Source organism: Lepus europaeus, chromosome 11, assembly GCF_033115175.1.
Source record: "Lepus europaeus isolate LE1 chromosome 11, mLepTim1.pri, whole genome shotgun sequence".
In the NCBI taxonomy this organism is placed as follows: domain Eukaryota; kingdom Metazoa; phylum Chordata; class Mammalia; order Lagomorpha; family Leporidae; genus Lepus; species Lepus europaeus.
Genome location: NC_084837.1, coordinates 25,255,549 through 25,281,962, shown reverse-complemented (window position 1 = coordinate 25,281,962; position 26,414 = coordinate 25,255,549). Strand labels below are relative to the sequence as shown.

Genomic DNA, 26,414 nt, shown 5'->3' with positions numbered 1-26,414 from the left:
ATTAGACATTTCTGCCTCACAAATGTTCAAGCAGCAGAAAAGAAAAATTAAGAGTGTGCACGAGTTTATAAGACAGGTAAATGCACCTTAGGAAAGCTGGATCGCAACCTTAGCAGCATTTTCACTTTTCAATACCCCTTTCACTGTATTACCCATTCCTCTGCCCAGGGGCCCTTTAAAGGAAACATCCAACATTTATGGCACTATGTCTGAAACATGGACTCCAACACACATTTAGTTTCCACAAAAATATATTTAATAAGCTTGTTATATAAAATCAAACACAACATTTTCTCAATAATTCAAACTCACTAATTCTAACAGGGAGTGCTTGGTATTTTGGAAGACTACCTAATCTAAAAATATATTTACATATTTACAAGACAGGTAAATATGACTGAAGACCTATTTCAACTAATGTTGAAGTTCACAGAATTCGAGAGGTTTACAGGCTAGAAGTATCATAAACTTGTTTATAATGAAATGTACTGCACTCATTATGAACAGTATCTTAACTAGAAACTGGGAAAGAAATAAATGGTTTTGAAATTCTGTGACAAACACTCAGAAGATAAAAAAAAAGTAACAAAATCAATTTAATGACTAATATTTCTTAGTGAATCCCTGATTGTCATTGTAGGCAGCTTACCAACCATTCTGTCAGAACAGTCTTAACCCAGTCTGTCACAGCCATGCTAAACAGAGAGCTCTGGCGGAAAGTGAAGCAGACTATGTTAGCAACTGGCTTCATGCTTGCATTTGTCCCTGAAAGGTTAAAAGGCCTTTTACCAAGAAATACTTGCTCAACATGCTTCAGAAGGGTTCCTTACACGTGGGGAATGGGAGTGGAGGAAGGACAACCACATATGTCCTACTTAGAAATTTAGCACAACCAAAATTCCAAATCCTATTTTATATTTTGGACTCCACCACGGTAATATATACACCATCCCATTCTAGACAATCTCTACAATAAAGCAGTAAACATCTTGTTGTAAAATACTGCATAGACACCCTCTCGGTTTTAAAGAAAGGTACTGCTGCTACAGAAGTTACCAAGTGATCATTTCTTAATAAAGGTCTGCTATACTGACATTTTCTTGCATTTTTCTCCATCAAGAATATTCAAGGCAGTTTTCTACCTACCATATGGCATTTGGAAGTGTTTTTGCCATGTTGGCTCTGAAAATGATAAACTAGTTTTTTGATCAATAAAACAAAATTTCTAATAACAAAATACATGTAAAATCAGAATTTTATAATTTCCAAAAAGTAAGCTGCCTTTAATGATCAAAATACTTGTTTGCAATTGTTTATCTGTGAAAATATGTTAAAGCTCTTAGAAAACTTAAATTTCATTTTAAAAAATTAACTTAAAAATTCTTGCCATGTTGCTGGGCATACCACTGCTGTCTCTGCTTGCGGTTTTCCAGCTCGGTGAGGAGAGCTTGTCTGTAGGCTTCATACATTCTGACGATCTGTTCCAGTTCCTTCATGAAGAGCAGCTTCAGCATTCCCTGGTAAGTATCCAGGTCAGCCAGCTGGAAGAGTTCCCACTTGAGGATGTGGTCGTACCTGTTGTTTTAGGGCACAGTTATACACACATTCAGAACACACATAAACATGCATGTATAGCAATAAGCTAGTCTGGTTTTACAAACAGCAACTTCATTATAACTAAATAGATGATAACTGCTATTTTAAAACACTTTTTTAATGGAGAGAACCACTAACATCATTTCAACTGAAGTTAAAGAACACTCATTTCCTTTCAAGTATCAGTTATTGTAATTAACTCAGCCATGAATATCAACTTCAAAATACAGGGATTCTATAATCTCTGGAACAATTCATAAGTTAATCCAAAGTTAACTGTTAGGTATGTAGGTTCCTTTAGATCACAATGTGCTTACAAATGAAAATGCTCAAAAACAGGCATTTGTGTCTTTAGTGCTGACAGATCTTTCTGAGGATGCTTACCACAGCAGGTAAGTTACCAAAAAGGAGGAAGGAGAGAGAACCATCAGTTGTGGGCTCCATATTTTTAAGGTTGGGTATATAGTGCTAAACAGGCAAAAGCTTAACAGGAAACGAAAGAATAAACTCGTCACAATCAGACAGTGAGCAGACTGCAGGAGACTCCACAATGTGACAAAGGACTAAGGTAAGAATGTATTTACATATAATATCTTGGAAGGCCTTGAACTTTCTTCAACAGTAAGTGGATCACATGCTGAGGTGGCTGTGACCATCTACTAATGCAGAATTTGCATTTTGAACAGAAAGAGACCTGAGGACAGAAATCCAATTTTGTATTTTAAAGATGAGGCTACTCAGAACTTCTAAAAGTGTTCAGAGAGGCAAAAAGCTAGGAGCCATTTATATTCTATATACATAGTTAAATCATTCAAGAATTGGCTGAAAACCACTCTAGTAGTCTATACTTAAACCATTTCTTTTCCTCTGCTTTTCTTACGGCAGTATTCTATTCAATCATATATTTATTCATAAATAACCAATATATGCTAATAGCAGTTGCTGTAATGCTTCCAAAATTACCTGTCCACTCTCCAATGGATGCTGTCTTCAGGAGTCCAAGTGCTGTTATCCTCAGCCCAGATGTGGCCTAGATCCCCTGCACCCACCCTCCACATCAGTAACACTCCTTCCTTTCCACCTACCCCCAGCTGGCTCAGTGGTGATATGGTGGACTGCAAGGCTACTGGAACAAGAAGTCCCACTGGGGACTGAAAGTCTGGGTGCCTATCTGGAGAATGATAGAGAATTATGTCCTGAATGATTGATTTTCTGTGAAAGATTAAATTTTACAATTTTATCCCATAGTTCAGCTTGATTATAGTTCTTCTATGCATTATAGAATTGTGTAGTAGACTTAAAAACATCAATTCACAAAAACTGAATAAAAATTTAACACAATCTGGTTGAGGTTTGAAGTACATGCAAAAAACTGTGTAGGTAAACTACTGCTGGAGGTAGAATTACAGAATTTCAAGATTCTCACTTGTTTGGAAAACAGAAGGAAGAAAAAAGCTGGTCTTCTGGCAAACACACACCTCTCTTTGTTAAGATAAATCCCAGACCTATCAGCATCTGCTCACCTTGTTGACAGAACAATGTTAACTATTTCCATCCTCTCCAGAGACATAAAATGAGGATCAACTAGAAAGCAACAGGTTTCCAAACCTCTTGCTTAAGTTTTTTTTTTTTTTTTTTTTTTTTTTTTTTTGACAGGCAGAGTGGACAGTGAGAGAGAGAGAGACAGAGAGAAAGGTCTTCCTTTTGCCATTGGTTCACCCTCCAATGGCCGCCGCGGCCAGCGTGCTGCAGCCGGTGCACCGCGCTGATCCGATGGCAGGAGCCAGGTGCTTCTCCTGGTCTCCCATGGGGTGCAGGGCCTAAGCACTTGGGCCATCCTCCACTGCACTCCCGGGCCACAGCAGAGAGCTGGACTGGAAGAGGGGCAACCGGGACAGAATCCGGCGCCCTGACTGGGACTAGAACCCAGTGTGCCGGCGCCGCAAGGCGGAGGATTAGCCTATTGAGCCACGGCGCTGGCCTAAGTTTTTAAAAGCAGTACAGAAGAACTCACTCTTTTCAGCCTGGCCCGGCCTGGAAGAGTTCCAGACTATTTGCTGGTTCAAAAGGGCTAAAATTTTTGGGAGAAAGTTTCTTTTTATAAGAAACAAGGAGTTCTTTTTAAGAACTATCTTCCTCAGCAAAGTAAAAAGTAAAGCTTTTTTTTTTTTTTAAGATTTACTTATTTATTCGAAAGTTGGAGTTAGAGAGACAGACAGTTTACTGGTTTACTCCCCAGATGGCCACAAGTCAGGCCAAAGCCAGGAGCCAGGAGCTTCTTCTGGTTCTCCCACATGGGTCGCAAAGTCCTAAGCACTTGGACCACCTTCCACTGCCTTTCCCAGACCATTAGCAAGAAGCTGGTTGCGAAGTGGAGCCGCTGGGACACAAACTGGCACCCAGATAGGATGCTGGCATTGCAGGTGGTGGCTTTACCTGCTATGCTATAATGCCAGTCCCTGCTATTTAACAATGACTATTCAATACAAGTGACAAAATACTAAGAATAACTCCCCCAAAATCTTACCAACTCCCATAAATAACCCAAGTTAACAGTTGGGGAAATAGTCTTCTAGATTTAAAGAAAACATAAATACTGGTTCAGGGCCAGCGCTGCAGCTCACTAGGCTATCTGCCTGCAGCACTGGCAGCCCCGGTTCTAGCCCTGGTCACACATAGTATAGGTCAGGTGGTATCAAGGGAGAGAGAGGAGATAGAAGACTCAATCTGCTATAATTCTTTGTCCCATTCCAAATAGTACATGGATATTATGATAAAGAGACTTCTGCAGGTTTTGTCTGATATCTAATAGGAAATTTCTATGAATAAATGTGTACCTAATTTTGAATAAACTAAGACCAAACTTTTGGCAAGAACTATTGATATCTGATAGAATATCCATAAGTAAACCTTTTTTAAAATTACATTAAACAAAGTTTAAATTTGACAAGAAACAAAAATAACTGATGTTTTTAGTCAAAACTCTTCCAAGATCTTGTTTCATCAAGTCAACATAACACTGTGAATGTATAGATGGAGAAGAATGGAGGAAATGTAAAGAAATATTTACAACAGTCAAAAACTAATAAACAGCTCATAGTAAGTAACCAGTAATTTTAAAATAATCTTAAACTGGTCGAAATGCGCAGAGTTATGGTCAAATAATTATAAGTCATCCCCTTCAGATAACCTATCAACAATTAAAATTAAAAATCTGAAAAGTTAATAAAAGTGTTCCCTACCAGGAAAAAGGTAATTTTCCAAATCTGTAGTCTTAAAGGCACACAAGCAAAGAGGTGATAAATATATAATAATATGGTAAAAATATAGGACAGATTTGTCTTAGCACCTTGGAAATTTTATATGAATGGTCATCCTTTCACAGAAAAGTATATTTCAAAAAAAATACATGAAAGATTTTATATTTTTGTTTTACTATGATTTAATTTATTCTAAATTCAATATCCAATCACCTTATATTATTCTTTGGGCTGTTTTATATTAATAATTTTAGTTTCAGAATTATGTAAAAGGAAATAAATATTAAGACTACAAAAAAAGAGTAAGCGAATATTACCTTAAATAACTGTTAAAGTACATGCAATTATTATGTATAACACATGTATAGCAAAGAGCTAAGAATATAGTAACTCTTCAGTAAATATTATTAAATCAGAAAGCAGTCATGACAAAAGATAATAATCTTTGAAGTTAAAGAGCAAGATTCACAATCTACAACTTAACAGCTGTGTAAACTTAGTGCGGATAAAGCCTCGATTTCTTCACTTGGATATGGATTTGGGGAACTTCACCCAAGATTACATACCTAAAAGTACAGGATAAGGAGGGACACAGGAAGCAATGAATAATAATTTACTTTCAAACACGTCCTTCTCTGAGATCATAGCACTTTGTATATACCACTGCTAATATTATCAAACTGCCTTACTGATCTGAGCAGCACCCACTTCTGTTTTCCCCAAAGAAAGCCTTGAAGGCAAAGACTTCATTTAGTCATAATTCTAAGAACAATGCCAACCTACCACATAGATTTCTAATAAGTATCCTCAATGAGGGGTGGGTGTTTGGTATAGCAGTTATGATGCTGTTTGGGGACAGTAATAGTTCCTGGTTATTTAGAATTCAGTAAGAAAATGCATCTGAAGAACATTTCAAAATGTACTTAAAGAGCTCAGTAAGTGATTGTTATTATTAACGACACACAAACACCACAAAGGTGAAGATCACTAGGGAAGGAAACTGCCTGAGTGTGGATTCTGGCTCCTTGATCTACTCCTAGTGACTGACCCTGAGCAAATTACGAACTTCTATCTTAATGTTTTTAATAATCTTACCTACTTTACTGAATGTCGTAAGACTTAAAAGAGGTAGTATACTGTAAAGCACATGGCACACTGGCTATCTTGCATAAACCCTTAGTAATGGCTTTTTTTTTTTGACAGGCAGAGTTAGACAATGAGAGAGAGAGAGACAGAAAGGTCTTCCTTTTTCTGTTGGTTCACCCCCCAAGTGGCTGCTACGGCCGGCGTGCTGCACCAATCCGAAGCCAGGAGCCAGGTACTTCCTCCTGGTCTTCCATGTGGGTGCAGGGCCCAAGCACTTGGGCCATCCTCCACTGCCTTCCTGGGACACAGCAGAGAGCTGGACTGGAAGAGGAGCAACCGGGACAGAATCCAGTGCCCCGACCGGGACTAGAACCCGGGGTGCCGGCGCCGCAGGTGGAGGATTAGCCCAGTGAGCCGCGGAGCTGGACAGTAATGGCTTCTTAATATTAGGAGTGGAGCAAGGAAAGTTGTTCTCAAAGAAAGTGCACAAGTTCAGTCTTTAAAGATGGCTATGAATTTCCCAAGCTCATCAAAATTTTTTTTGCCTTATTTTGGAAAGGCAGAGAATGAAAGACAGATATCCGCTGGTTCTCAAATGCCCTCAATAGCCAGGGCTGGCCCAGGCCAAAGCTGGGAGCTGGGAACTCACTCTGGGTTTCCTGTGTGGATGGCAGGGACACAACTACCTAAGCTATCACCTCCTGCATTTTCTTATTAAATATTTTTTAAAAGATTTATTTATTTAAAAGGCACAGTTAGAGAGAGAGGAGAGACAGACAGAGAGGTATCTTCCATCTGCTGGTTTACTTCAAAATGACCACAAGGGCTGGGGCTGGGCCAGATTGAATCCAGGAGCCAGGAGCTTCTTCTGGGTATCCCATGTGGGTGCAGTAGTCCAAGTACTTGGGCCATCTTCCACAGCTTTCTCAGGCCATTGGCAGGGAGCTGGATGGGAAGTGGAGCAGCCAGGACTCAAACTGGCACCCTTATGGGATGCTGACACTGCAGGCTGCAGCTGTAACCCACTGTGCACAGTACCAGCCCCTCTTAGTAAATTTTTAATAATCTCAAGATCAAATACTATAATTATCTCCAATTCACAGAAGATGAAACTACATCAAACACCCTGCCCAAGGTTACAAAGTTAAAAAATCTAAGTGAACTCAGATCACCTAATCCCAGAGCTCACAGCTCTGTACAACTTCTTCAACATCCTTGTATCCTGCTTTGTCTCACTCATGTTATTTAGGACTTACCTGGGCCCTCACTTTTATCACAACTACTCTTACCTTTGCTTATGTTACTCTCCTTTGAAAACCTAAACTTTTTTTTCTTTTTTAAAAGATTTATTTATTTGAAAGTCAGCATTACAGAGAGGAGAGGAGAGGCAGAGAGAGAGGTCTTCCGTCTGCTAGTTCACTACCCAGTTGGCTGCACCAGTTGGCTGCAACGGCCGGAGCTGCACCAATCCAAAGCTAGGAGCCGGGAGCTTCTTCTGGGTCTCCCATGTGGGTATATGGAGGGGACCAAGGACTTGGGCCATCTTCTACTGCTTTCCCAGGCCATAATAGAGAGTGAATTGGAAGTGCAGCAGCTGGGATTGGAAGTGGAGCAGCCGGGTCTCGAACTGGTGCCCATATGGGATGCTGGTGCTTCAGGCCAGGGAGTTAACCCACTGCGCCACAGTGCCGGCCCCATGAACCTAAACTTCTTAATATATCTCTAATAGCAGAGGTATGCACACAAGCTTACAGAATATTTATCAGTAACTTTCACACTTTATAAGCTCTGATATCATTATATATTACTTAGACGCTCAATTAAAGAAAAACATGGCACTGTTTGGATTAAGCAGTCCAAAGATTCTATTCAGTATTCTATTCACCCCTTAAAAAAATGTGTGCTGTAAATTCACTTACTTCACAGGGGCTCGAGCATAAACCTGTAGCCAGTCAGGAATTTCTGCAGTGTGATATGGATTTGCAGGTACCAGGAGGGACTGGTTTCTTTCAGTTTGCTGTGGCTGGTACGTCACGGGAGGAGGCTGATCATACCGAGGGACACTAAGAAGAAAGAATGACATTCATTAGGATAAAAGGCCCTGGATCTAAGCAAAAAATTATAAAGAACAAATAATAGCTAAGCATCTTTTAATGTGCCTATTACTGAAAATGTCTTCCTTCCACAACCTAAAAGATACTTTTCTATGGCAAAGGTCTAGCCTTCTTTATTTTTTTTATTTGAAAGAGTTACAGTGAGAGAGGGAGACAGAACAGAGACACCTTCCATCTGCTAGTTCACTCCGCATATGCTCATGACATATGGGCCAAGCTGAAGCCAGGAGCCAGGAGCCAGGAGCTTCTTTCAGGTCTCCCACATGGGTGCAGGGGCCCAAGCACTTGGCCATCCTCCGCTGCTTTCCCAGGCACACTAGCAGGAGCTGGACTAGAAGTGGAGCACCCGGGACATGAACTGGTGCCTATAGGATGCCAGGCACTGCAGACAGTGGCTTGACCTGCTACGCCACATAGTGCCAGCCCTCTAAGCTCTTGCTTTCTTTATCATTCTCTAGGGAAATAAAATCCACCTTCCTTTGGAAATTGTTATGTTATTGCCGGCACCATGGCTCAATAGGCTAATCCTCCGCCTGCAGCGCTGGCACACCAGGTTCTAGTCCTGGTCGGGGCGCCAGATTCTGTCCCGGTTGCCCCTCTTCCAGGCCAGCTCTCTGCTGTGGCCCAGGAGTGCAGTGGAGGATGGCCCAAGTTCTTGGGCCCTACACCTGTATGGGAGACCAGGAGAAGCACCTGGCTCCTGGCTTCCAATCAGCGCGGTGCACCGGCCACAGCGCACCAGCCACAGCGGCCATTGGAGGGTGAACCAACGGCAAAAGGAAGACCTTTCTCTCTGTTTCTCTCTCTCACTGTCCACTCTGCCTGTCAAAAAAAAAAAAAAAAAAAAGGAAATTGGTATGTTACATAAATCTAAACAAAATATTTGCAAATTTTTAACATTCTGGCTAGTATTTAATCTTCAAAAACAGCTTCAGTGAGACTATAAAAAAAGTTGTAACCTTACAAACAGGCTTAAAACTAGAATACTATATTTTTGAAACAATTAAGAATTAGCTGTAAATTCTAAATGAGGAAGGATACTTTCTTCTTTCTGTAGGTTGGAAACAAGGGTTAGGATATGTAGTACAGTGGGAGTGGTTTCTGTGCTGGAAGTATTCACAGTATTTCCTCTTTATTTTATCAACTTACAGGGGTGGGGAACCTTTTTTCTGCCCAGGGCCATTTGGATATTGACAAAAATCATTCATGGGCCATACAAAATTTTCAATTTAAAATTAGCCTGCTGTAGATTTACACAATTTCGAGTCCCTCCTGTGGCTGCCTTGGCAGGGCCAGATCAGATGATTTCAAGGGTCTTATACCACCTCTAAGGCGTGCCACCCTCCCTGCAAGAGAACTTGTGGTAGTAAGGATTGATTACAGCCTATTTTATGCTAATTTCCATTTATGTATTTTATTTATTTGAAAGGCAGATAGAGGCAAAACAATTCCCCTCTGCTGCTCCACTCCCCTAATGCTCACAGCGGCAGGGGCTGGGCCACGCTGAAGCCTAGAGCAGGGAACCCAACTGGGTCTCCCATTGGGTGGCAGGGTCCCAAGACTTGCCATCACTTGCTGCTTTCCACGGGAACTTGAACCCAAGTACTCTGCTACGGGATTCAGGCATTCCAAGTGACATCTCAACCACCACATGCCTACCTCAGAACCTATTTTAAATCCGAGAGATAAAACAAAACAAACGCCATCGTGCTTCACTTAATTCTAATAGCCTGAATGTGCTGTGAGGAAGGCAGTAACTGCCAGATGGAAAGGGGGCATTATAGGGGAAGATTAAAGGTTGCATTCTGAAGGCCAAAATAAGCTCTTTCAGACTCAGAGACAAAACCAGAAGGGGTATGCCTCCAAACATAAAAGTTTTGCTTATTTATCAGAAAAGGTTACTAATTACTAGACCGGATTATAGTAAGGGTTAGAATGCACTATGGTTAACAATTTAAAGACAATGTGCAAATAGCAATGTATTTCATCTTCAACTTTTATTTCATAACTAAATTCAAAGGGAAATATTCTTTGATAGCATGATATGGGGGCTGGGAGGAACTGAGACCTTGAAGTCAGATATGTCTGGGCTTTATCCTCAATGTAGTCACTTACAACTTGTATGAATATGGGCAAAACTGCTTCACTTCTCTAATTCTCAGGATGCTTAGTAAGAGTGGACCAAGACACTCATGCCACAGATGGTTTTCTCAGGACTAAATGAGCCACTGTAAGATGAATGTTCTGTGTAAGAATCAGCATAATAGAATCCAACAGCTATTACTACACTCATGTGAGCTTCAGGACAGTATTCAAGAATTCTTCCCCATTTCCACTTCTACAGAGTTACTAAGAGAAGCAAAGTAATTAATTGTGAAAATACTTTGTAAACTATAAAAATTCTGTAGTAATGTGGGGCTAATGATGATGAACGGAAAGTCAAGTCTGAAATCTGGTTATTTGGACCCAAAGATCTCTGCCACGTGCTGACAACAAAACACAACTGCAGTTTTGGTTCTTTTGAAGGGAGGGCACCTCAGTCCGTTACTAAACACTGAGCACTACTAAACGGAATCACTGGGAAAAACTTTCAAAATTTAATCAAAAACCCAAAATATGTAAAATAATTAAAGAAACGCATAAATCACAAAAACTAGTTTTCCTGGTGGTAATGCTACAATATATTTTCACAGTGATTTTAATGGCTCTAAGCAATTAAAAAATGTCCACTATAACCAAAAGTCTCTAACATACCAGATGATATTAAGCATCACTGGTCAGCATGTTGATGATATTTTACCCACCTTCCACCTTACGGCTCAGTTCTTTGACCTCAGCTGTGGTTCACCTGAATTATCTGCAACTTCACTACTAAGCTAACACTAGCTTTGATGTACTCCAAATTCCAGTGCATTCTGTACACTGGTATCACATCTCAGTTTGTGTTAATCACATTTTAAGTGCTCAGTAACCACATCTGACAAACTGCCTGCAGTATCATCACAGGGCTAAAAGTCTGGCAACAAATCAGATGTACTGATGAGCCCATTACCAACTAAAACAGCCCAAAGAATCACCAGCTAAATTTACTAAATAGGTCTTGGGTGTTCTGTCTAGCCTCAATTTTCATTTTTCTTTTCTAAGAAAGAAACAGAACATAAAATCATGTTTTAAATTCATTAAAAATAGCAGGATATTATAATTCAAAAATCTATTTTGACTTAGCAGGTGTTAGGTTAGTATTAAGTATAGGAATTTAGTGGTAAAGACACAAATTGTTTACTGAGTTATTTCAATTTCTAAGTATCCACAACAAAAACATTCCAGTACACTAAAGCAGAATCTGATTACAGTAATAATGATCTTATCTTCAAGGATTAATAAGAAAAGGAGTTTATTTTTTGTAATTAATAAATTCAGAGAAAACTATCATGAATTTTGAAAAGTTTTCAAATATCAAGTGTCAGGATGCCTTTCTCCAACAAAAATGAGCCCAAAACCTGAAATTAGATAATCTCAAAATAAAAAGTTGAAAATAAAGTTGATACTCTACCTAGGAGCACAGGGATGCCTGTACTGAGCCTTCTTATTTGTGTGATCTACATAATAGGTTCCAAACTCTGATGATTCAACTCGCTCCCATCCAGGAGGAAGTCCTTCTCGCTCAAGAGGATGGCTCCAATGAGTTGTATTTGTGTTATGATCTATATAATATTTTCTTCCCCTCATTGTCCAGTCCACAGTCCAGCCAGGAGGAAGGGGTAAATCTTCAGAACCATGGTTAGTTAAATTTCCTAATGATGTAGCAGCAACTCTCCCAATACCTGAAGACAAAGAGAAAAAAAGAAGCAACATAGTCATTCAAAGATAGACAAAGCAAGCACGCCAGCCAGCCAAGTAAGTTACAAACCTAACTGTTCTGATTGTTTTCTTCTGTTAAAATATATGGTCACATCATTAAAATTTTTCATAAACCAGGGGTGGGTATTGTGGTACAGAGGGTCATACCTGCCAGTGCTGCTTGACAGGGGTTGGGGAGTGAAAGGGTTTCCAGTTCCAACTTCTCTGCTTCCCATCTGGTTTCCTCCTAATGTGCCCAAGAAAATAGAGGATGTTGACCCTAGTGTTTGGGTCTTTGTCACCCACGTGGGAGACCAGGATGGAATTCCAGGTTCTTGGCTTCAACCTGGCCTAGCCTTATCTGTTGTGGGCATTTGTGGAGTGAATCAATGATATAAGATCTGTCTCCTTCTCTCTCCCCTCTCCTTTGTGTCATTCTGTCAAATAAATAAGTACATTTAAAATTTTTAAATAAATCAGCCATTAATATTATTTAATTACAAAAACAGGGAGAAAGGAGACTTTGAAATTAGTAGGCTTTTTTGGGGGGGTTGATCTTTCCATCACCAGGCCACATAAACACTTCGTAATTAAGCAAAGCTACTGCTGTGGGTTCAGCAGTGCTCAAATTCATGCAGCTGTTTCAACTATGACATTGTAATGTTAGTGGCTCATGGATTACTGGTAAAGATTTGACCTCAATGTAGTGGCCCGAAAATGGGGCTGGTGGGAGGTGTTTAGGTCACTGGAACACCTCTCAGAAGGGGTTGAGTTCAGCCTCGGTTTTGTTCTCATTTCCTGGCTGGCTATGTGAGCAGCCCCACAGACACCATACCCTGGGGCTGCCTAATCATGAACTGAACAAACTATAAGCTAAAATAAGCCCCTCCTTTCTGAAAGGTCCTCTCCAGTGTTTCAGGTAAAAAAGTAATGAAAAGTAGATTAACACAGCTACACCTAACAGAAAGGTTAGGAAAAGAAAAATTTTACCTCACTCAAGATTTAAGATTCAGAGTCAGGATTGTGGTGTAATGGGTAAAGCCACAGCCTGTGAGGCCAGAATCTCATAGGGGCACCGGTTCGAGTCTTGGCTGCTGCATTTCTCATCCCGCTACCTGCTCTAATGGCCTGGGGAAAGCAGCAGGAGATGGCCCGAAGTGCATGGGACCCTGGCACCAGGGCATTGTGGCCATCTGGGGAGTGAACCAGCGGATGGAAGTCATCTTCCTCTTCCCCACCCCACCCCCCACCTCTCTATAACTCTATAACTCTGCCTCTCAAATAAATAAATAAATCTTAAAAAAAAAAAAAAAAAAAAAAAGAGCAGGCGCCGCGGCTCAATAGGCTAATCTTCTGCCTGCGGCGCCAGCACCCCGGGTTCTAGTCCCGGTCAGGGCACTGGATTCTGTCCCGGTTGCCCCTCTTCCAGTCCAGCTCTCTGCTGTAGCCCGGGAAGACAGTGGAGGATGGCCCAAGTGCTTGGGCCCTGCACCCGCATGGGAGACCAGGAGGAAGCACCTGGCTCCTGGCTTTGGATCGGAGCAGTACACGGGCCGCAACAGCCATTTGGGGGGTGAACCAACGGAAAAGGAAGACCTTTCTCTCTGTCTCTCTCACTGTCTAACTCTACCTGTCCAAAAAAAAAAAAGATGAAATTCAAACAGTCAACAGACACATGAAAAAATATTCAGGATCACTAGCTATCAGGGAAATGCAAATAAAAACCACAATGAAGTTTCACCTCACCCTAGTAGAATGGCTCTCATACAGAAATAAAAAAACAACAAATGCTAGTGAGGATGTGAGGAAAAAGGTTCCCTCATCCACTGTTGGTGGGAATACAAACTAGTGCAGCCATTCTGGAAGACAGTATAGAGATTCCTCAGAAATCTGATAATAAATCTACCGTATGACCCAGCCATGCCACTCCTGGGAATTTATCCCAAGGAAATAAAATCAGGATATCAAAGAATTATCCGTGCCCCTATGTTTATTGCAGCTCAATTCACAATAGCTAAGATATGGAACCAACCCAGATACCCATCAACCCATGAGTGGTGGATAAAGAAACTGTGGTATATATACACTACAGAATATTACTCAGCAGTAAAAATAATGAAATCTTGTGTGAAATAAGCCACTTCCCAAGAAGTTACACTTCGCCGATCTGTGGTAACTAACAGTAAAAGAAAAAAAAAAGAGAAGTATAGTTATTTGCATCGCAATCTGCATGAAATTATTCCTGAGCATAAACTATTGAGAGGAAATGGCTTAAAGTCTAAAGGAACCTAATTATTATCTTGTAATGACATGAAATATTTAATGTTACATTGTCATTTCTATTTCATTGAAAGAAATTATGGTAAGTACTTAATTAAAAAAACTATATATGAAGGAAATGGTCATTTTTTCCATTCAACTATTATTTATAGCCATTGCATACATTCCCATTAAACTAGGGTCTTCTTGCTTTACTTGTTAAACTCCTTATTCAGTGAAGTACTAAGCCTTTTTTCTGTATTGTAAATTTAAAATATCATTATGTTCTTAGACTTGTATGTGCAAATAATACTGAATATTAAAAAATTAAAACAAAAATGAAATTTTAAAAATCAAAAAAAGATATTTTCATAATTTAGCCTCACTCTTCAAACCTCTAACACCTTTTGTTCCAAATTCAGAGAATATAACCTTTCAATCCTATTTTGCAAAAAAAGGAAAAAAAGCCTGAAAAACAGAAGAAAAAAAAAAAGTGTAGCACAAGCAGCTTGAGTACTTAAAGAAGCCAGTCTCCCATGTGGGACCAAGGAACCCAAGCACTCGGGCCATCACCTGCTGTTTCCCAGGGTGCACATTAGCAAGACGCTGGATAGCAAGCAGAGTTAGGATTCAAATCCAGGCAATCCAATATGATATGTGGGGATACCAACTGGCAGCTTAACTGCTACACCAATCAACTGCCCTACAAGTAACATTTTCTTTTAAAAGACTGATTTATTTATTTGAAAGGCAGAGTTATAGAGAGGCAGAGACAGAGAGAGAGAGGTCTTCCATCTGCTGGTTCACTCCCCAAATGGCCCCATCCGCCAGAGCTGAGCCAATCTGAAGCCAGGAGCCAGGGGCTTCATCTGGGTCTCACCGGTACAGGGGCCCAAGAACTTGGGCCATCTTCTATTGTTTTTCCAGGCCACAGCAGAGAGCGGATCAGAAGTGGAGCCACTGGGATATGAACTGCTGCCATATGGGATGCCAGAACTGCAGGCGATGGCTTTACCCACTACACCACAGTGCCACTCCTACAAATAACTTATAAAATCATATGTATAAGCATTAAATGACTATATCAAGGGTGGGGAATCTTCTTTCTGCTAAGGGCCATTTGGAAATGTGTGATACTATTTGCAGGCCACATAAAATTATCAACTTAAAAATTAGTCTGCTATAGATTTATTGAATTTCGAGTCCCATCTGCAGTTGCCTTGCAGGTCCAGATTAAATGATTTCACAGGCCTTATAAAGACTGCAGGCCGGAAGTTCCCACCTCTGCTTCACCCTAAAACTTCTATTATGTTATAAATGTACAACAGCTGCAACCAAGAACAGCAATTAACAGTTTTCAAAAACTTATAACCAACTCAGTATATTCAAACTGAGTGACGTATAGGAACCATAACGCTTTTGCCATTGGTCCCACTGAATATACCAAGTTTAAATAACTTTTCCTTTTTAAAAAAAATTTTTTTGACAGGCAGAGTTAGACAGTGAGAGAGAGACAGAGAGAAAGGTCTTCCTTTTCTGTTGGTTCACCCCCCAAATGGCCGCTACAGCCGGCGCACTGCACCGATCCGAAGCCAGGAGCCAGGTGCTTCTCCTGGTCTCCCATGCAGGTGCAGGGCCCAAGCACTTGGGCCATCCTCCACTGTCTTCCCGGGCCACAGCAGAGAGCTGGACTGGAACAGGGCAACCAGGACAAAATCCGGCACCCCAACTGGGACTAGCACCTGGGGCGCTGGTGCCACAGGCAGAGGATTAGCCAAGTGAGCTGCGGTGCCGGACTATAAATAACTTCTAATTACAGTATTATTTCAACAAAAAGTTATTTTCGTAAATAAAAATTTTGCTTAGACATTTTACAATAATTTCACTCATCTGATTAAGCAAATCCAGACTGCCATATACCAAAGTTTCCCTAAAGCTAGAAACACGTGTACTTTTACAATAAATAATCATAAATTCCAAAACTATCTCACCTATGATAAACTTGAAATTCATATTTGGGGGAAGTACAAAGATCTCTCTGAAAAAACTCTCCTTCTGAAACCCAGATTAAACTGCGACAATTTGATAAAGGGGCCATGACGTTCCAAATAGACTCATCAGTCCTACTAACACAATGTAAAATCTCTAAGCTGTGTAAAACCGGATTCCTTACCTTTTCAGAGACAGTTAATTTACACACACTTTCATGATTCACACCCTCTAATACCTTCCCAAAGTGTCTTAGGCACTAAATTTTATTTGGGACAATTTTTATAAAACCTACCAAGAGGCAGCTAAACATCATAAAAAAAATTGGAAACCACTGGTCTAAAACATAACACTAATAATAAAATAAAGGGCAGACAAAAAAAAAAAAAAAAAACAAAACAAAAAACCACATGCCAGCTATGTCAAGCAACAAGTTCAGGTCCAGCCAGAAAGTTAAAACCTCAATAAACACACCAATCTGGAAAACCCGCAAAAAAGCACACAATACTCTTCCAAAAAGCATGGGTAGGAATGGTTATGAATGTGCACTCTGTGCCTGGCACTTTCTTTATGTACTTTTTATTTTTTTTAAATATTTCTCCAGAATCACTGCAGTAACTTTTTTTTTTATAAAGATTTATTTATTTATTTATTTATTTACAGCGAAGCAGAGGCAGAGAGAGAGAAAGAGGTCTTCCATTCACTGGTTCACTCCCAAGATGGCCACAACTGTGCAGACCAGGAGATTCTTCTGGGTCTCCCATGTGGGTGCAGGAGCCCAAGGACTTGGGCCATCTTCTACCGCTTTCCCAGGCCATAGCAGAGAGCTGGATCGGAAGTGGAGCAGCCGGGACTCAAACCGGCACCCATATGGGATGCTGGCACTGCAGGTGGCGGCTTTACCTGCTATGCCACAGTACTGGCCCCTATATGTCTCATTTCAGATTCAAAACCACCCTATGAGATAGCATTATCACTATTAATTTACAGATGTGGAAACAAAGGTTCAAATAACTTATTTTACCATATTCCACACAGATAGTAAAAGGTTAAATGAAAAATTTATTGCTAACCACGTAATCTTGGCAACAAATCATCAATTATAACTCTTCAAAGAAAAATGTAATTGCCACTAAAGAGAGAAAAAGCAAGCTACCAATTTTGAACTAAATCAGAGAAAACGAGAAAAACGAGAGCTTCAATTTCTACACTACAAAAACCAACAAAACTAGTTTTCTGTCATTTTAGTTAGTCTCAGAAAATAAGTGGCCTACATAAATAATCCCCCAAATAGCTTCCATTTGCAGGAAGTAACTGCACAAACACTTTCCATTAGTGTAAAAGAAAGTGAAACATTCACAAACTAAATACATGATTGCCCAGACACAGATAAAGTATTATTCTGTCTCTGCCAAGCTTTCCTTGGCTATGCCTCCAAAACAATCTTCATACAATCATCAGGCAGTTAGCTAACAGATCTACCTTTATAAAGAAAGCTTAAGAATTCCCATTTCCAAAGTCTGCAATGGCTATAGAGCAGAGGTGGGGAAGTTGACGGGCTGTATAAGACCATGATATCATGTGCTTTAGCCATGCCAAGGCAACCACAGGTAGGAATCAAAATTCAATAAATCTACAGCAGGCTAATTTTTAAGTAACTTTTCTCTCTCCCTCTGGAAAATAATTATTGATAAAGTTGTTTCTCTAAAGATTATTAACCTCTTCTCAACAGTTGATTCTGTTTAACTAAATATTTATAAATTCATTGGAATAAATATAAATGCAGCACTTTGTTGTTAAAGTCTGAAACTTTTCAGTTTGATTCGTACAACCTGATTCCTTTAGTGACATTTAAAACTTAAAAAATTTTTTTCTAGGTTATCTAAAATTTTATATAACTGTTATGTAAGTGCATGACAAAATAATTCAATCAGCCTTTGGTATTCCAAATGAAGCCTTCCTGTAAACAACGGGATTCCTTCCCATGCCCATACAGTAAGTGCCTAAATGATACGGTGGCCAAGAATATAAAGGTCAAATATCACAGCTAAATGTAGTAGTCTCTCAATCCATCTCCCTACTAACATGCCTGGGAAAGCAGAAGATGGCCCAAGTACCTGGGCCCCTGCCATGCATGTGGCAGACCCACATGGATTTTCAGGTTCCTGGCTTCAGCCTGGAGCCGGAGTCTAGGCCATTGTGGTCATTTGGCAAGAGAACCAGTGAATGAAAGATTTTTCTCTCCCTCTGTAACTGCCTTTCAAAAAAAAAAAGATTTACTTATTTATTTATTTGAAAGTCAGAGTTACACAGAGAGAGAAGGAGAGGCAGGGAGAGAGAGGTCTTCCATCTGCTAGTTTACTCCGCAGTTGGCCGCAACGGCCAGAGCTGCACTGATCTGAAGCCAGGAGCCAGGAACTTCTTCCATGTCTCCCACGTGGGAGCAGGGGCCCAAAGACTTGGGCCATCTTCTACTGCTTTTCCAGGCCATAGCAGAGAGCTGGATTGGAAGTGCAGCAGCCAGGACATGAACCAGCGCCCATATGGGATGCCAGCACTGCAGGCAGTGGCTTTACCTGCTATGCCAAAGCGCCGGCCCCTGTAACAGTCTTTATCTGAAAGGCAGAGAGTTACAGAGAGGTATTTTCTATCAGGTGGTTCACTCCACAAATGCCTGCAATAGTCAGGGCTTAGCCAGACCAAATCCAGGAACTCCACCAGTACCTCCCACGTGGGTGGTAGGATCCAAGTACCTAAGCCATCATCTGCTGCCTCCCAGGATGCACACTGGCAGGACACTGAGCTGAAAACTGAGGTGTGGGGACTCAAACCAACTACGATATGGGATGTGGGTATCCTAAATGGTGGCTTAACCTGCTGCACATCACATGTGCCCCTTGGTTTAGTATTACTAATTTTTCATACTCATATACTTAAACCTCAGGCACAAAAGTATTAGAAGTTAAGAATCCCTTATCTGGAATGCTTAGGACCAGAAGTATTTTGGATTTCAGATTTCAGAATATCTGTAAATACAGGAGATATCCTAGGGGGAACCAAGTCTAAACATAAAACTCACGTATGCTTCATATACAACTTAAGCACAGAGCCTAACGGTAATTTTATATAACACTTTTAGTGCATCTGCATTTTGACTACAACCTGTTCCAAGAGGTCAGGTATGGAATTTTCCACTTGGTATCATGTCAGTATTCAGAACGCTTTTAGGAGGCAGACAATCGCCGTGCTTGGTAAGGTATCTGCATCTTAAATCAGAGTGCCTGGGCTCAAATCTAGACTTCATTCCAAATTCCACCTTCCTGACACTGCACAACCCAGAAGGCAGGTGAAGGCTCAAGTTCATGCGTTCCTCCTACCCATGTGGGAGACCTGGATTGAGTTCCTGGATCCTGCCTTCAGCCTGGCCCAATCCTGGCCATTGTGGACATTTGGGGAGTGAACCTGAACCAGTGCATATGTGTCTGTCTCTGCCTCTCAAGTACATAAATAAAACTGAAGGGAAAAAAAGTTTTTGATCTTGGAGCCTTTCAGACTCCCAGATTAGGAATGCTATATAAATGTCTGCAATAAAAACACAGATAGGAAAGATGAGTGTAAAGAACACTAGCAGTCGGCACAGCTGGAATTCCTGCTCTCCCCCAGCAATAAAAACTGGCTTACGTTTCCAGATTTAAAACCTCTGGAGTCATTCACTCAGTTATTTTTTTAAGCATCTCCTATGTAGCCAGGCACTGTGCTAATCCTTCCTCCCTGACTCTCAAACTGCATTAGTGATCAAGTCCCATCAATTTGGATATGTCCCACTTCTCCCTTTCTCAAGTGTCTGCATGTATCAGGTCCTTACTAACTGCACAAAATACTGACCCCTGGTAGGTGTTATGGCACAGTGGGATAAGCTATCACTTGGGATACCCATATCTCATATCAGAGTGCCAGTTTAAGTCCAAGCTACCCTGCTTCTGATATGGCTCCCTGTTAATAAGCCTGGCAAACAGGAAATAACATCTCAAATACTTGAGTCTTGCCACCCACATCAGACCTGGATAGGTTCTTGGTTCATGACTACAGACCTGCCTGGCCTTGGCTGCTGCAATTCTTCAGGGAATAAATCAGCAGCTAGAAGATCTCTCCCTTCCTCTCCCCATTGATTCTTTCAAATAAATAAATAAAACTTAAAAAAATTAATCACTGAAAATGCACCCAATAGAAAATTATGCAATCATTAAAACTACTTAAGAAAGTGGGTAACATTAGGAAACTCATTCAAATAAAAAACAAGGATATGAAACTGTACAGAGTTACAATTACAACAATACAAAAAAAAAGAAATCTAGCACAGAAAAAGATAAAAGAAATAATTAATACACTTAGACTTTCTGGTAGATGGGTACTTTTACTTTTCACATTTTGCAAACTCCCTATATAAAGTTATTACTCTAAAGGAAAATATAAATCAGCTTTATTTTTAATTTTTATTTATTTGAAAGGCAGAATTACAGAGAGAGAGGGAGAAACAGAGACAGAGAGATCTTCCATCCATCTACTGTTCATTCCCTAAATGGCACAACTATCTGGGCTAGGTCAGACCGAAACCAGGAGCCTGGTATCACATCAGGGTCTCCCAATATGGGTGCATCTTCCGCTGCCTTCCCAGGCGCATTAGCAGGGAGCTGGATCGGAAGTGGAACAGCACCCATATGGGATGCCAGTGCAGCTTAAACCACTGCACCACAACACCAACCCCCAAATTTGCTTTTAAATATTTACTTTTTGGTTCTGGCACAGCCTCCAGCCTGTGGTACGTGCATCCCATATGTGCACCATTTCATGTCCCTGCTGCTCTTATGATCCAGCTCTCTGCTATGGCCTGGAAAGCAGTGGAAGATGGCCCAAGTTCTTGGGCCCCTGAATCCACATGGGAGACCTGGAATAAGTTCCTGGCTCCTGGTTTAGGGTCAGCCTAGCTCCAGCTTTTACTGCCATTTGGAGAGTGAACCAGCAGCAGATGGAAGACGCCTCCCCCCCCCCCCATAACTCTGCTTCTCAAATAAATAAACAAAATCTTTTTTAAAAATTACTTTTTAGGTTAAATAACAATTATTTCTAAAACTTCTAACTGCATAGTCTTAGAAATAATGAAATTAAGCAATCAACTACGCTATTATTTTAATCCTTTAACTTACAAGTTTTTCAAAAACAAAAAAGCACTCATCCCTGCTGATTACAGTATTTCTACACGTTGAAAACCTCTCCTCTTCACTGTCCCAATGAGACCCCAATGTCAGCTTTCATAATATAAGCTGCTCTTTTCCATGATTCCACTATTACTCAATATTCAAGACTTCAGTAATCTATTTTCTCCCAAGCTCATCTCCTATTACATTGCCATTTCTCTTTCAAAAGCACCATAGTTCTGCCTTTCTCTGTCCATTTTCACTTCTCTCTACAACTCTTTTCTCTGAGACTCTGTCCTGAATCCTACTACAAAAACTCACCTTTAAACACTATTTTCATCAAATCACTGGTTTGTGTTTTCTTTTTGAAATGCACAATGCCTCTTTTGGACTCAAAGCTAAGCCTGTTGTTGGATTAGGAATCTCCATTTCCCATTACATCTTTTATCTTCAAATCAGGCACAACTATGAAGTCCTTTGAATTTAAAACATGCCCACTCTGTTTTCACTGGGTTAGTCCCAACTTCAAACTTTTTTTTTAAGGATTTATTTATTTACTTGAAAGGCAGAGTTACAGAGAACTAGAGGCAGAGGCAGAGGCAGAGGCAGAGGCAGAGGCGGAGGGAGGGAGAGGGAGAGGGAGAGGGAGAGGGAGAGGGAGAGGGAGAGGGAGAGGGAGAGAGGGGGACAGAGAGAGAGAGAATCTTTCATCCACTGGTTCACTCTCCAGATGGCCTCAACGGCCAGGGCTGGGCCAGGCCAAACCCAGAAGCTTTATCTGGGTTATCTCACATGGGTGCAGGGACTCAAGCATTCAGGCCAGGCACATTTGCAAGGAGATGGATTGGAAATGGAAGAGGCCGGCGCCGTGGCTCAACAAGCTAATCCTCTGCCTAGCAGCGCCGGCACACCAGGTTCTAGTCCCGGTCAGGGTGCCGGATTCTGTCCCGGTTGCCCCTCTTCCAGGCCAGCTCTCTGCTATGGCCCGGGAGTGCAGTGGAGAATGGCCCAAGTGCTTTGGCCCTGCACCCCAGGGAGACCAGGAGAAGCACCTGGCTCCTGCCTTCGGATCAGCGCGGTGCGCCGGCCGCGGCGGCCATTGGAAGGTGAACCAACAGCAAAGGAAGACCTTTCTCTCCGTCTCTCTCACTATCCACTCTGCCTGTCAAAAATTAAAAAAAAAAAAAAAAAAAAGGACTGCACTAAGTTATGTAGTTGACCATGGTTATGACCTAACATGCCCAATTTTTTATATCCTCTTTCCCTCTCCCAGGTTTCAGACCAATTTCTAAAGATCTAACCCTCCCATTCTATAAAACCTAAATCTAAATTCAGTCCAACCAAAGACATTAAATTCTCCAGGTTTTCAAGGCCCATGTTAATCCAGATGACCCTGAGGTAAGTACCAGGTTTATAAAACATGAGTTAATAAAATAAATGGATATAAGAATTCATTCAGTGTAGATGCATAACTATTTTGCAGGCAGGCTTAAGCAACAATGGCAAAATGGAAAATGGAATTTCCCTGGGAGCCTTTGTCGGCTTCACAGGAAAATTCATAAAGAAACATCTTTTAATCAAAGTGTCAATATAATCGTAATGGACTATTTATAATATTAGGTTACCTGAAGCATGCCTGCCCTGATTCTGTGGCATTCTTTGGAAGAGATCATGATTGTATTCATAGTATCTGTAGTCTTCATGTGCACGATCTCCATGTGGCCGCCTTCTCTGGCCATCAAAAAAATTATCTGAATAATAGTATCGGGAACCAGAGTCTCCATTTTCAACAGCAAAATTAATTTCTGTGAGAAATGACTGAGAAGAGCCATATTCCCGAGGTACATCTGCTAGACTCCTGGCAAGATAAGAAGGTGCAGATAACCTGTTGCTTTCTCTTCTCATTATTTCATGAGGTGTTCTTTGAATTGGAGTTCTAAGGAAACTCTGGTTCCTTGAAACTACTCCATCTCCAGAAGCTGAAAAAGCAGTAGGGTTTGAATCTGGAAGACAGATATCAGTTCGTCTTGGAATTGTTGGACCATGCCGGATGAACGATGGCATCAGATCTATAATAAAACAAAGAGTACAATTATCATTTCAGTAAGCAATGAACTTTTCAAATGTTATATGAACCACCCAAAAAATCACAAGAGACTTAAAAAAACAACTTTAAAGTTTAAGTTAGTACTTAGGCATTTTAAATTGAGAAAGATTAACATTTTCCTACTCAAATGAATTTATAATTTGCCTGAATGTGTTCTGTGTAAGCTCAGCCACAATCAAGTATATTCTGTATACTATACTATGAAGAAATATCAATAAGCTTATTTATGAACTATGTATCAATGAAGTACTCATGGATCAATGTATAAGAAAATAACCTAACAAATCCATACGTGGTTACCAGCATAATTTATTTATGATCATGGTTTTGTCTGTATTTCTATTTAGAAATTATCAAAAAGCCTTCTTCACAGATGGTGTTGCAGCACAGCAGGTTAAGCCACAGCCTTGGACAACACCATCTCATAAGAGCACAAATCCTAGCTACTCCACTTCCAATACAGCTCCCTGCTAATGTGCCTGGGAAAGCAGCAGAAGATGGTCCAAGTGCTTGGACCACTGCCACCCACATGGGAGACCTGGAAGGAGTTCCAGACTCCTAGCTTCAGCCTGGCCCAGTTCTGGCCATTGTAGCCATCTGGGGAGTCAATCGGCAGATGAAAGATCTCTGTCTCTCCTAACTCTGCATTTCAAATAAATAAACAAACCTAAAAAACAATCCTTTTTAAGCAAACACTATCTCAAAGATAAAACTGACAATATAGTGCTACTCCCAAACATGTAAAGTTCATTAAAAAGTTTTAAATTAGTAACTTCCTACTTTTGAAATTATCTAGCACTCATTAAGTGATCCAAAGTAATCAGGGATGGGTATCTGGAGCCGTGGAGAATCAGCACTTGGCATGCCACATTCCTTAGTGGAGCTCCTGGGCTCACACCCTGGCTCCACTTTGGAGCCCAGCGTCCTGCTAATGCATACCCTGGAAAGCCGCAGATGATGCCTCAAGTACCTGGGTCCCTGCCACCCTACGGGAGACAGGGATTACGATCCAGACTCATGGATTTGGCCTGGTGCACCCCTGGCTGTTACTGGCATTTGGGGACTGAACTAGCAGAAGGAAAATCTGTCTACCTTTCAAATAAAATGAAAATTAAAAAATTTTTAAAGTAATCAAAATTTTAGAGAATCAAAATCTTAGGTATGAAAATTAAACATAAAAGGAGTGCATTTCAAAGAGGCACATAAATGTTGAATCAGTTAAAACACAGCAAGCTTGAAACTAGGATTCCTTTAAGAATAAGTAATTATAACTCAAAACAGAACAATAGATTTTTAGCATACGGTCTTTTTGAATACAGAATGAGAAAAGAGCATAGACATTCCTGGTGGAAAAACTAATGTCTTTAAAGCATAATGACAACTGGATACGGAGACCATTTTATTCCTTGTAAACAATATTTGAGGGCACTCATTAATAACCTTCAGTAGCTATCACATTAATATCTGAATAAATAAGCCTCAATACTTGATACTAAAGACAAGATACTGTATCAAATTGCTCAAAGGTGTGACAAACCTATTTTATGATTCCAAATAATGTTCATAAACCTTATTTGCAGCAAAAAGCAAGCTATCATTTAAAAACTACCAAAAACGTAAGCGTATGTGTGATAGAAAACCAAGCTGTCAAAACCATACTTAAAAGTGAACTTTCCAGTTACTGGCGTCCCCATCTATTTTGTTAAGCAGTACTGCAAGTACTGGAAGGCTAATGATGTGGCTACAATGGAAAAACATGTTCTCCACTCCTTTCTTTGTGACCTTGGGCAAATATCAGGAATGTCTAGGAACAGCCTTTCCGATTACAATATGAGGTAATGCTTAAGTCACAAGGTTACCACCAGCGTCCAAGAAGGAAACTTATACAAGCAGTGGCTAGCTCCTGAGCTCAGCGACGTCCTCAACACATGCCTAAAAATTCAAGAGATTCAGAGTCGAACACTTTGAGAAGCGCTGGGGGGGAAGAAGACGGGGAGCCCGCATATCATGAAGAATGTAAAAAAAAAAAAAAAAAAAAACTTTATGGTATTTCCCTATCACGGCAGAAAATATTTTGAGTCTTTTGGGGATGCCACGAAAACAGCTCCTCTGCTCCAGATCTAAAGAGCGACGAGGCTTGGGGGTAGCGGTTGTTTTTCCACCTTTCCCGGTCCGGCAGGACGAAGGAATTCCGCCCCGCAGAGTGCGCACAACTTCCAACAGGGGAGAGTGACACGCGCCCGCGGTGTTTGCAAACATGGGCGCATCTCTCCCAGCGCGGCCAAGGGTCCCAGCCTAAAACGGCTTCTACTCCGGCAGCAGCTGGGGATCAGCAATGCAGGCGTCCCCTAGGAATCTCTCTCTTCTTGGGAACTGCGCCCGGGCAGCCAGGGGAGTCTTGTTCATTTTAGGGGGGAGTCGTGGGGAGGGGATCACCCAAGTTCCTTACTCCTCACCGACTTCCCACGAACAAACAGCGCCCCGGCACCGCCCACGCCCACGCCCACGCCCTCTGCGGGGACCCCCGAGGCAGGCGCGCCCGCCCCGGGCCAGGTGAGGTGCGCCCCGCCGCCCGACACTCACTCCGCAGCAGAGGCGACGTCTCCTTCTTCACGTACTTGCCCTGCACCTCGGCCGGCTTGGACACTTCGTTTTTGGTTTTCTTGCGGGACAGCATCCTTCCCGACGAGGCCTGAGGCCGCGCCAAGCTGCCGCCCTAGGGCTCCGCGCCGGGCGCCGGCCGTCTCCGCTTCCACCGCCGCCGCCGCCTCTCCGCAGCCCGGAGCCGCCCGCAGGGACAACCGCATGTTCGGGGCGCTAAGCGCGCCGGCCGCCGCTCAGTCGCATGTCAGTTCCTTCCCGGAAGTCTGCCCGCTCCGCGACGCTGCCCGGGGACGCCGTGAGGAGGGTCCAGGGACGCCGGGCCAAGGCCATGGTGCGCCGCCGACCGCCTAGTAACCGCTACAGC

The 26,414-nt window shown here is 41.5% G+C and overlaps 1 protein-coding gene across 1 annotated transcript; it reads right to left on the bottom strand.

Moving 5' to 3' along the window:
- Positions 1–222: 222 nt before the first annotated feature.
- Positions 223–26,414, bottom strand: SAV1 (salvador family WW domain containing protein 1). The gene is made up of 5 exons (XM_062205147.1): positions 26,030–26,414; positions 22,965–23,408; positions 11,610–11,880; positions 7,862–8,005; positions 223–1,575 (listed from the first exon to the last, which is right to left on the bottom strand). Exons 1-5 carry the CDS (start codon positions 26,121–26,123, stop codon positions 1,374–1,376), a joined length of 1,155 nt encoding a protein of 384 aa, XP_062061131.1. The 5' UTR covers positions 26,124–26,414; the 3' UTR covers positions 223–1,373.

Excerpts from the sequence above, each read along its gene's own strand:
- SAV1 (XM_062205147.1), bottom strand. The coding sequence starts at position 26,123 with ATGCTGTCCCGCAAGAAAACCAAAAACGAAGTGTCCAAGCCGGCCGAG. Across the intron at positions 11,881-22,964 it reads TCAGGGCAGGCATGCTTCAG|GTATTGGGAGAGTTGCTGCT; the intron begins GTAACCTAATAT and ends CTTTGTCTTCAG. Across the intron at positions 1,576-7,861 it reads TATGCTCGAGCCCCTGTGAA|GTACGACCACATCCTCAAGT; the intron begins GTAAGTGAATTT and ends CTAAAACAACAG.